The sequence below is a fragment of the Acomys minous genome, assembly GCF_964271855.1.
Source record: "Acomys minous genome assembly, chromosome: 10".
In the NCBI taxonomy this organism is placed as follows: Eukaryota; Metazoa; Chordata; class Mammalia; order Rodentia; family Muridae; genus Acomys; species Acomys minous.
This window is the reverse complement of record NC_140491.1, coordinates 118,824,557-118,836,509: the sequence shown is the minus strand read 5'-3', so window position 1 is coordinate 118,836,509 and position 11,953 is coordinate 118,824,557. Positions and strand designations below refer to the sequence as shown.

Here is an 11,953-nt window from a genome sequence, read left to right as displayed (position 1 = left end):
AAGGCTTTTCTGGTTTGGTTTGGATTTTTTTTTCTTTTTTCTTTTTCTTTTCTTTTCTTCTTCTTCTTCTTCTTTTTTTTTTTTTTTTTTTTTTTTGTTGTTGTTGTTGGGTTTTTTGTTTCTGTTGTTGTTATTTGTTTGGATGGTTGGTTGGTTGGTTTTGGGGTTTTTGGTTTGTTTGTTTGTTTGTTTGTTTTTGGTTGGTTGGGTTTTTTGCTGCTGTTGTTGTTTGGGTGGTTTTTGTTTGTTTGGATGGTTGGTTGGTTGGTTTGGTTTTTTGAGACAGGGTTCCTCTGTGTAGCCTTGGTTGTCCTAGACTCGCTTTGTAGACCAGGCTGTCCTCCAACTCATAGTGATCCGCCTGCCTCTGCGTCCCAAGTGCTGGGATTAAAGGCATGCGCCACCATGCCTGGCTGGTTGGTTGGTTTTGATGAAAAGACTCTGCTATGTTTTCCTTGCTGACCTCAAACTTACAGTTCTCATTCCCTAACCTTTCTCCCAGTACTGGGATTTATAGGCAAGTACCATCATCCAGCTGGGGGCATCTCATTAAAAAGAATCTATAATTAAGTATCAGGATGTAAAAAGAATCTATAATTATCAGGATGTCCATGCAAATGAGTGTGCCTACGGTGTAACTTTCATTAGTGTCAGGGCCAATCTGCCCCTGGGACCATGAGCATGATGGGCCTTAGCAGAGATGAGCATGCGTGTAGACAGAGGGCTGGCCCCTCACCAGAAGGTGCAGAGAGATCTGGGGAAGGGATAGCCTACGAGTACTTTGGGGAGGCTTCCACAGGAGTGAACATACAATGAGCCCCAATGATTCCCAACCCGGGGGAGAAGGGACAAGTGTCCTCCCTCCAGATTTATCAATCCTCCTGTCACCCTGCTTTTATCCCCAGCATTGTGGGCAATGGGATACTGTCTCTCCAGTACCAGCATCAGGTCCTGGGTAGTATCCAGACAGGCATCATCTCCCCAGCAGAGATATCAGTAAAAGAAACAGCACATCCTCTGGGAAGGAGGCACACAGGCTCCCTTAGGCAGAGGCTGAGTTCACCAAGATGTTCCCTATGAGAAGATGGAGACACTGTGTCCCGTGAGTGAGGGCCCTGTACCCCAGACTAGGTTAATCCTCCCTCGGGTGCCTGAGCTTCTTCTGGACCTTCAGTAAACGTGTAAACCCCATGCTGTACCCCTTTTGTCTGAACCAAGTCCACTTCTGTGTGCTAGATGTCGGCTAATATTGTAGAAATTACAACAGCCAAGCTTGTATCTGATACACTCTGGTTTACTCAGCGCCGTCACCAGCACGGTCACACGGACTCTGACCACACCTAGGGAGGTTTCTGTGGTTGGTTATTAATCTTATTTGGTAGGAAAAAACAAATAGGCAGTTCTTAGAACTAGAGACGGAACCTGTGTTCACACTCAGGGTTACACTGCTCAGCGTGTAAGCTGTCATTCGGTGGTGGAGTGGCTTACCATTGGCAAGCCGTCAGCTAAATGGATGACAGACTTTGCTTAATTCAGTCTTCATCTTATAAAAGAAACTGAAGCTGAGAGAAATTAAGGAATGGAAGTAGAACTGACTTGAACCCAGAGATGTATGATGCTGGAGTGTGAGATGTTGACTTCTGTGGTAGATCTGTTGAGGGGTGAAAATCAGGTAATTTGTCGGCTCGTGATGTTTTGTCTGTAGGCAACCTGCGCTAAGCAAGGCCTGGCTGCAGGAACTAGTGAAATCTAAGTTAAGTAGTGAGGGAGGATGAGACCCACAAGCTCCCAGTGGTGGGGAAATCAGGAGCTGGAGGATCCTAAGAATCATCTGGTGCCCAGACCTGCACCAACTGGAAGCAGGACCACGGTACCGAGCCACCTTACTGGAGGAATGCCAAGGATGCCCTCTTAGCTGTGGGCAGAGAAGACGGGGCACACAGCAGTCTGCTTCCCTTCTCTCGTACAGATCCCCACCACGTCCTGACAGCTCCTCGCCCTTCCTATCTGTGTTCCTTCCCACAGTGCCTTGTTCTCAGCAAGTTACTAGTCAACCTCCTGGGCACAGTAATTGATAAGGTTCTGGGGAATGTCGTCTCACAGGACTATTTGCCTTTTAATCGAGTTAAGCAAGAGTGGAAGGCTTCCAATGGCCAGCATGGTTACTACGTAAGGGCAGCACGAGACACTCTAAAGCATTTGAGGAGCATTTTACTAACCTAGGTCTCCCCTAAGGAGACTTTAGTCTAGAAGGAGCTTGTCTCCAACACACACACACACACACACACACACACACACACACACACACACACACACACCTCTGCTATGGTGTTGGGCCACGTGGTTATAGTCCATCTCCTATCAGGGAAGGAGAGGGCATGGGGAAAGAGTGAATGAAGTCATCAGGAGCTTAGTGTGCCCCTGAGATGTCTTTCTTGCTGCTCATCTTCCCACACCCTGCAACAATTCCACTATCTCTCTAGAAGCACCGAGTCAAAGAGTTCACGTCCTGCAGTGTCCAATGCAGTACCTACGTGATGCCCCACTCCTAGGCAGCTCCACCTCTTGACAAGATTCTCTGCCAGGATTAAGGGCTGAGGCAAAGTTCTCTCTACCAAGGCAGACCCTGGGGATCCAACAACAGTGCGGTGCCACAGGTGCCAGGCCTATTCATCCAAGGCCAAAGACCTCCATGTTCAAAAAGGGCTTATTTATACTGTTTCTCCCCAACCCACTGTCTAGGACTGTGCCTCATCCCTGTCCTGTGCCTCATCCCTGTCCTGTGCCTCATCTCTGTCCTGTGCCTCATCCCTGTCCTGTGCCTCATCCCTGTCCGGTGCCTTAGAGATAGACTATGTGGGGTACTGGGTTTTTGCTCCTGAAGCCATGTTACATCAGATACTTATTCAAACATAAACTTGTACATAGTCACACACTGACATACCTACAAACATATGGCTAAAGACACAAGTAAACATAAATGACTCATATACATAAGCTACACAAATATATCAATAGACAAATATCCATAAATATGCAGAGGTGCGAAAGTATGCACACAACACATCAGTACAAACATACACTCACACACGCCTATGTAGGCTCACATACAGATATACACTTATGCATGCACAAAAATACAAGCGTGCAGGTGTACTTGTGAAATGCTCATCATCAGCATACACACACACACACACACACACACACACACACACACACACACACACACAGAGTCTCTCTCTATACTCTTTAACACTCAGTCCCAACTCTGAACTTCCTGCTTCGTCTACTCTAAATCCTTTTTTGCAAGATCTTTCTAGCCCAGTGTCCCAGCAGGCACACAGCCACAGGTGACAACGACGTTACCTCTCACGCTCTCCAGGTCTAGAGGTGAAGGAACGCTGAGGCCCAAGATAATAGAACTAGGAATGGGAGCTATGCTGTTGCCAGTCTCTTGCCTTTGGGTGGGAGACAGATCCCCTCAAAATCGTGACCTCTCTACAGAAAGGGTAGGGGATAAAGGAGGGGATGATGGCCTCTTTTTTGGGACTCTCACGATGGGGATGGGTGAATGGGAAGTGGGAGTCCTTGCTAGATTCCCTAAAGCATGGCACTAGAGGAACAGGCTGTCTTGTGTCCCCACATTCAATGTCAATATTGCATACCGGCTCCTGAACAAGTCCCTTCACATCCATTTTGGAAAGCCCTGCAACTCTCCACCCCATAATGAGACCAAGCAAGTGGTGGGCTACCTCGCCAGCATATGGGATCTTCTCTGCTCTCCTCTCACTGGGCAGAAAGGTGGGTTCTGAACCCACTAAAGACTGGGCTGCTGAGAGCACTGCTCAGCTTCCAGGGGACTCAGTGCTGTCATCACACAACCCCCCCCCAAACTCTCCCAGTGCTCCCCACCTGCGTCAGGCTACCTAGCCCTACCATCTTTTACATCCAGGATTTCCCAAGAAGCAGGAGTCTCCGAGAAAGGGCAATGAAGAAACAAGACTTTGGGGGTGCTGTAGGAAGCCTGACTTTATGACCAGGAGAGGCTGGGGACAGAATTGAGTACCAAAGGATGGGACATGAGTGGCCAGGGCTGTGAAGGCAGGAGGTTCCAAGGTAGGGTCTAGCTCCATCTTAGAAGGAGCAGACGAAAGGCAGGCGGCTTTTACATGATGCTCTTCTCCAATGGCCCCCTGCAGCAAAGAACACAGTGATGTAAACTGGCTGAAGTCTGCACTGAGCCCCACCCCACCTCCGCCAGGGACCTCTATATCCCCTTCCATGGCTGACTATCATCATCTTCAGAGGAGGAAACAGACTCTGTGGCAATGACTCGCGATATCATAGCTGGTAGGTAGGTAGCAAGGCTGACATGCAAATCCCAGTTGTCTTGCTCCAACATGCATGGTTTCAGCCACTACACTAGCATGCCTCACATCTGCAACACATGCCACTCCCCAAATCTGTGGCTAGAAGCTAGCATCTTGTCTCAGCCTTCACCTATTCCTACATCTACACTGTCCGTTCACGTCCGCTGATCTGGTGATTGAATACATTATTCAAGCTCATCAATCTCATGTCGGAGGAGGTAACGGGCTCCTAGCTACTCCCTCTACAAGCCACGCCCTGAGAAGTCCGCACACCTCAGCCCTCCCCACAGACCATGAGTTCTCCGTGTGAAGTGAGTAGGTTTGAAGAGGTGTGTCCAGGCAGCTCAAAGGAACAGCTGCTAAAAGTTTGCTTTATCGGTGCACCTCCTTATCCGGAACCTATCCCTCTCACCTTTGGTGCACAGGGTCACACAGCGTCCTCCCCCATTTCCAGGCTGCCCTGGGGCCCAGAATCCAAAATCCCAGCGGCTCCTATCAGTCCATCGGAACCTCTTCCAGAACTAGAGAAGCAAGAAAGTGGATCAGAAAACAAGAAGGAACAGGAAGACCCAAGCCACTGCTGACACCTCTCACTGCCTGCCTGGCCAGAAGCAGAATGCTCCCACCATCCATGCCTCAGGGTTTGCAGAGGATATGATGAAAAACAATTACTGCTCCCAGACACCATATAGGGCAGGCTTCCCCGGGTGTGTTGTGAGGGCCTGATTAACAGAGCAGGCTCAGGTTCAGGATGTCAGGCATGGAGCCCATGGTTCTGCATCTCTAACAAGCTACCGGGTGGTGCTGATGGTGCTGGCTCATGGACCACTGCTCTGGTGCTAAGTATAATTCATTCGTCCACAATCTTGGGTCTACTCCTATGGAAGCAGATCCCCATTTTACGGCTGAAAAACATCCAGTGGCCTGAGGAAGCCCCTTCATCAGTAAATGACTAGGATGGGCCCCGAGTCAGTCCCTGGCATCTGTCTCTTTGCTTCCGTTTTGTATGACCACGTGTTTTTGAAAACCCAGCTCTGAAGACTTGGGAAGACAGCTCAGTTCAATCCCTAGCACACACACACATTAAAAAGCCAGGCATGTTGCCTCACACTTATAGTTTCATTGTTATGGAGGCAAAGATAAAAGGATTCCCTGGGGTTCACGGTCAGCCAGTCTAGCTGATAAGAGAGCACCATGTCCCAGTGAAAGACTCTGTCTTAAAAAAAAAAACAACAAAAAACAACTAGATGGCTCCTGAGGAATGACACCTGAGGTTGCTCTATGGTATCCCTTCCAGGTATACACAGAAACCACACACACACACACACACACACACACACACACACACACACACACACACACCCAACTCTAGGGAAGGGTGAGAGAAAAATAAAAAGGAATCCTTATTGTAACATGTTCTAATTTTGATCTGAAGTGTTCCCCAAAGACCATGTGTTAAAGACCATGTCCCTGACTCATGACAGACTCAGGAGGTGACAGAACTTTTAAGAGGTAGGCCCTACTTGGTTGAAAGGTCATCTAGGGGCATGCTCCTGAAGAGGACCCTAGGGTGTGCAACCCATTCATTCTTCTTTGTTTCCCTGTCACCAAAGGTGAGCAGCCCTCTTCTGCCACACCCTCCCACCACGACACTCTGTCTTAAGTGGAAACCAACACATTCAAGTGAGTGTGAACTGAGGCCTCTGAAACTGTATGCCAAAATAAGTTGATTCTCTCTCAGGCACGTCGTCAGAGCGACAGCTGGCTAACTGATAATAATGGTCAATTTTCTTGGTGTAAATTTACCATGGCTACTTTTGAGCCACAAGCCCGAAGTCACTGAACATGGAGTTAGTGAGGGGTCTGAGCAACCAGTTCTCCCCAGACAGTACAGGCCCCTCCAGTATCCTCTTGCCAATCATTTAAAGGGCACTTTAACTGCTGAGCCAACAAATGGTCCCTCAAGAAATCAAAACTTTCTATATTGATTGGCCCCTAACTTACACAACCCCTGAGGATGCCTCCTATCCAGATGTAGGACTGGTTGATCTTCCTGGCCAAGCAGTGAACTTGGGAGTTAAAACTGTAGCTGTGGATGGAAACCAGGTTGCCTCGGTAGCATCTCCTGCAGACCCTCTGCAGAGAGAAAAAGTGGGGTAGAGAATTCACTCTCTTTTGCCTCAAGATCCCGAATCTCCAAGAAAAATCCCTACAACCATTTACAGACCCAATATAAGGCATCCACTTGCTTCCCTCGAGCCTGTATTTTGCTTCTTTGTTAGTGGTCAGGACATCCTTGGGGAAAATACTAATCCTCATTATAATTATAGCCACTGCTTACAGACTGTTTAGCATCAAGTGCATCATCTCCTTTGATCTTCACAATTTAAAAGCAAACAAATAAACAGCGGTACCATGAGAGAGCCGTCCATATCTGTGGATTTCTTGCCCACGTATTCAATGAACCATACACTGATGTGTTGTGTGTTTGTATGAGGGGTTGTGGGAGTAGTGCATGCATGTGGGGTTGTGGGAGTAGTGCATGCATGTGGGGTTGTGGGAGTAGTGCATGCATGTGGGGTTGTGGGAGTAGTGCATGCATGAGGGTGGTGGGAGTAGTGCATGCATGAGGGTGGTGGGAGTAGTGTGTGCATGTGAGGTGGTGGGAGTAATGTGTGCATGTGAGGTGGTGGGAGTAGTGCATGCATGTGGGGTGGTGGGAGTAGTGTGTGCATGTGAGGTGGTGGGAGTAGTGTGTGCATGTGAGGTGGTAGGAGTAGTGTGTGCATGTGAGGTGGTGGGAGTAGTGCATGCATGTGGGGTGGTGGGAGTAGTGCATGCATGAGGGGGGTAGGAGTAGTGCATGCATGAGGGGTGGTGGGAGTAGTGCATGCATGAGGGGTGGTGGGAGTAGTGTGTGCATGTGAGGTGGTGGGAGTAGTGTGTGCATGTGAGGTGGTGGGAGTAGTGCATGCATGAGGGGTGGTGGGAGTAGTGCATGCATGAGGGGTGGTGGGAGTAGTGTGTGCATGTGAGGTGGTGGGAGTAGTATGTGCATGTGAGGTGGTGGGAGTAGTGTGTGCATGTGAGGTGGTGGGAGTAGTGCATGCATGTGGGGTGGTGGGAGTAGTGCATGCATGAGGGGTGGTGGGAGTAGTGCATGCATGTGGGGTGGTGGGAGTAGTGCATGCATGAGGGGTGGTGGGAGTAGTGTGTGCATGTGAGGTGGTGGGAGTAGTGTGTGCATGTGAGGTGGTGGGAGTAGTGCATGCATGTGGGGTGGTGGGAGTAGTGCATGCATGAATGGTGGTGGGAGTAGTGCATGCATGTGGGGTGGTGGGAGTAGTGCATGCATGAGGGGTGGTGGGAGTAGTGCATGCATGAGGGGTGGTGGGAGTAGTGCATGCATGTGGGGTGGTGGGAGTAGTGCATGCATGAGGGGTGGTGGGAGTAGTGTATGCATGAGGGTGGTGGGAGTAGTGCATGCATGAGGGGTGGTGGGAGTAGTGCATGCATGAGGGTGGTGGGAGTAGTGCATGCATGAGGGGTGGTGGGAGTAGTGCATGCATGAGGGGTGGCGGGAGTAGTGCATGCATGAGGGGTGGTGGGAGTAGTGTGTGTATGCGAGGTGGTGGGAGTAGTGCATGCATGAGGGGTGGTGGGAGTAGTGTGTGCATGTGAGGTGGTGGGAGTAGTGCATGCATGTGGGGTGGTGGGAGTAGTGCATGCATGTGAGGTGGTGGGAGTAATGTATGCATGTGAGGTGGTGGGAGTAGTGCATGCATGTGGGGTGGTGGGAGTAGTGCATGCATGTGAGGTGGTGGGAGTAGTGCATGCATGTGGGGTGGTGGGAGTAGTGTGTGCATGTGAGTGTGTGGTTGCACACATGCAGAAGCCAGAGTAGGGCATTGGATAGGGTGTCCTCTACCATTCCCTGCCTTATCACCTTGAGACAAGGCGTCTCACTGAACCAGAAATAAGTTCCTTGAGATCGGCTGCCTGGCCAGTGAGTGCTCAGGACCTGCGGCTCTCTGCCTTCTACTGCTGAGGTTACAGGCATGCACTGTCAGCTTGTTCCACAGGTACTGGAGATTTGAACTCAAGTCCTCAGGCCTGCATGACGAGCTCACTTACCCACAGAGCTATCTCCTAAGCCCCTGAAAATGTTTTTAGTTATGTTTACAGTGAATAATACTCTTTCCTTTGGCATTAGTCCCCAAATAATAAAGTATAAAAACTATTCTCATGACATTTACACTGCAGTAGGTATCATAAATAATTTAGAGATGGTTTAATGAATAGAAGACGGGCAGCAGCTCAGTGAGTAGGTAAATGAGTCCTACACGGAGAAGGAAAGAACAAACTCCTGAAAGTCATCTTCTGATCTACATGTATGCATCCCCACTCAAACATACAAGAAATAAATAAGCATAAAAATGAAAATATTTTGCCATTTATATGTGAGCACTTTGAACATGGTAAGATATTGGTGTCTACTGGGAGGGTCCTGGGACCACAATCCCATGGAGACTAAGGGACAACTGCCTATCTTCATTTGGAGGAGTCTGATCTCTGAATGGTAAAGAGAGCTGCCCAGAAAACAACAGTCAATGAAAGAAGACAGTATTTGACACAGCAGTTTCTTTTCTGTCACCCTTGCCTTTTTTTTTTAAAGAGGTAAGATTACTTTTTAAAAATTGAACTTCAGTGCAGTTGTGAGACCTTGAGATTTCCTAGCTAGCACACACATGCACGCATGCCAGGCTGGGCCGCACAGAAATATTGAGTGAGGTGCAGAGAGTAGGTCTGTCGTTTTGAATATTCTTTCTTATAGGAGTTAATGTTTTATATGGTTTTAATATATTGTTTTGTTTCCTCTGAGATTCTCATACATAAACAAAGTGTGTTTTAATCGTGTCCATCTCTCCATGCCCTCCAGCTCCTTCTGAATCACATCTGCACACCTCAACTCAATATCCTCTTTTTAGTAAATATATCACCCACTCAGACTAATAAATGCTGCCCATGCATGCATGAGCATAGTCAACCTATCAGTGGGCTACACTCCTAAAGAAAATTGCCTTTCTCTCTCCTAGCAGCCATCGGTTGCCAAAAATGCCACGTCTTGGGATGAGAGTTTGTGTAGCCTTCCACACAAGCCTGGCTTGATCTTGTGCAAGCAATCACAGCCATTGTGGGTTCATGAATGTAACAGTTTCTCCATGTCCTGAAGATACTGTTCCACCCCAATCCCCACCCCAACCTTTGGCTCTTAAACTTTTTCCACCTCCTCCTCGATGAAACACAAGTATTTCTATCACCAAAAAGTGCTTTTTACACAGGTCAGTGGCTCTAAAAGTACTGTCCTCAGACCAGGAAGATTTCTGTTCCTGGGATGTTGTTACAAACGCCCAGCCTTAGAAGAAACTCCCCCCTCCCCTGAGCCTCGTGATTCAGAGAGTGTGAAGGTCGAGCTGCAAACTCTATATCTTAACAAGACCTCCAGGCAATTCTGTAGCTTTGAGAACCCTGGTCTAAATGAATAGAAAACATAAGTTTTAATCCAGTCCTTTCCCCTCCCCTTGACCTTTTCACAATGTCTTCCTGTTGCTTACCTGAGCCTTACAAAACGACTTGGGAGTCCTCACCAGCACATAGCGGCAGCTCTTGCACCCAGGGGTTCCCTGGAAATAAACTGCATCCTCTTCTCTGGGGCATGTGGTGTTCTCATCTAAGGCATTTGGGTTTGACTCCACTACCTCCTCATCCTCCAAACACTTAACCTCCTCTCCCTTCATCAGCAGTGTCTCTTGGGTCACAGCCAACTCTCCTGCCTGCTCCCTCGAAGCATCTGCATCCTGCCACAGGTCTTCTTCTCCCTTTGGGCTCTCCAGACGGGAGTGAACAGTCTCTAGGAAGAAGAGGAGGTAACCTGCCATCACTTGAGAGGGCTCTCCAATAAGAAGAGATAACCTGCCATCACTTAAGGGGGGGCTCTCCTCCTTCAGCACCTCGGACAGTTCCAACCATCCACTAGGGCTTTCCTGGATCCCAATCTGGAGCCTCACAGTAGGAAGGGATTCCCTCTGTGATGGGTAAGGAGACATGTCTTACACCAGACTCACAGGTGGACAACAGCCTGACCTGCAGCTGACAGCACACGTATTTAAATGGATAGGAAGACCTTCGACCTTGTATGAGAGGCCTGGAACGGTTACTGGCCCTTCAACTTAACATATGGGTCCCTTTTTGATGTTTTTGTTTCCTTCTGAAGGGGCCAGGTCTAAGTCTGTGTGTGAGCAACCAGAAAAGAACACACTGTGGACCTGGCACTATGATAACGGGTGAGAATAATAAAAGAGAAAGACTTACCCAGATGAAAAGCAGAAACTGTCCCCAGCAGGAGAAGGGACAGGATCAGGATCAGGGGCTGCTTCATATCTTCTTGATCCTATAATAGAGGCAATTAATTCTGCCTCCATCCAACACAGCTTCTGGCATATGACATTATACTTGTTAAATAACTGATTAGAGGGGAATAAGGGGGAAATTGGAGGGAGGGAAGAATGGGAGGATACAAGGGATGGGATAACCATTGAGATGTAACAAGAATAAATTAATTTAAAAAAACTGATTAGGGAGAGGACCAAAGAGTCTCAGCCTCCTCCTCCTCCTCCTCCTCCTCCTCCTCCTCCTCCTCCTTCTCCTCTTCCTCCTCCTCCTCCTTGTCCATCACTACCACCATCACCACCTCCTCCTCCACCTCCTCCTCCTCTAATGGACAGACAGGAAAGTCAGAAACCAGGGTAACGGGTGGACAGGATGGGTAACTGAGCTGCAAAAAATCTCCTCCGAAGATCTCCATGGCTGTTCACTAGCACCACACTCTACCCAAGTGCCAGACCTGCAGGAACAGGTCAGCCCTGATCCAGAGCTGGCTTCATGTACGTGAGGAAGAGGAGGCAAAGGCAGTAGCTATGGTGATCCTAAAAACAGGCCCCAGCTGCCTGCTTCGTAGAGTCCTCTTGTTTTCTCCCTGACCTAGCCCAGCAGAGAACACACCTCAGGAAGGTCTGTGGCCTCCAGCCTCAGTGACTGTGGCCCCACTATCAGCACTTATACTGGGTTTTTTTGAGGAAGTGGAAAGGGGACAGAATGATTGCCCCAGGCCAGGCTTGGGGATAATTAAACTGATAAAAATCTGTTCAGTTTTGCTCCCCCCCCCCCAGCCCCTGTGCTCTGCTAACTTATCTAACTGCTCTCTGGGGCCCTAAATAGAAGCTCATGCCTACCAGTTTATTTAAGAGGCGCGTGGAGCCAGACGTAACTAGTATCCATGTTCCAAAGTGTCCAGCCTGAATAACATCCCTTAATTCAGAAGCAGCCTTCCAAAGCCACTCTTCTAGAAACTGATGTTCAGATCCCAGGGAGCAGTGAGCACCCATGAATGGGAGCAGGAAGAAGAGAGGTGAGCCTCGGCATCCACATGAGGTGCTTCTCCAACAGCACGCCCTGGTCCCCACCTTTGCTCATTCCCACTAAGACTACAGGATTTCCCTGCTTAGCAGATGTAAACAATAGGA

General features: G+C 48.7%; 1 protein-coding gene across 1 annotated transcript; it reads right to left on the bottom strand.

Moving 5' to 3' along the window:
• Positions 1-4,011: 4,011 nt before the first annotated feature.
• On the bottom strand, positions 4,012-11,469 carry PRG3 (proteoglycan 3, pro eosinophil major basic protein 2). Its single transcript, XM_084800297.1, has 6 exons — positions 11,433-11,469; positions 10,743-10,821; positions 9,986-10,281; positions 6,375-6,506; positions 4,783-4,891; positions 4,012-4,193 (listed from the first exon to the last, which is right to left on the bottom strand). Exons 2-6 carry the CDS (start codon positions 10,807-10,809, stop codon positions 4,135-4,137), a joined length of 663 nt encoding a protein of 220 aa, XP_084656423.1. The 5' UTR covers positions 10,810-10,821; positions 11,433-11,469; the 3' UTR covers positions 4,012-4,134.
• Positions 11,470-11,953: the final 484 nt, after the last annotated feature.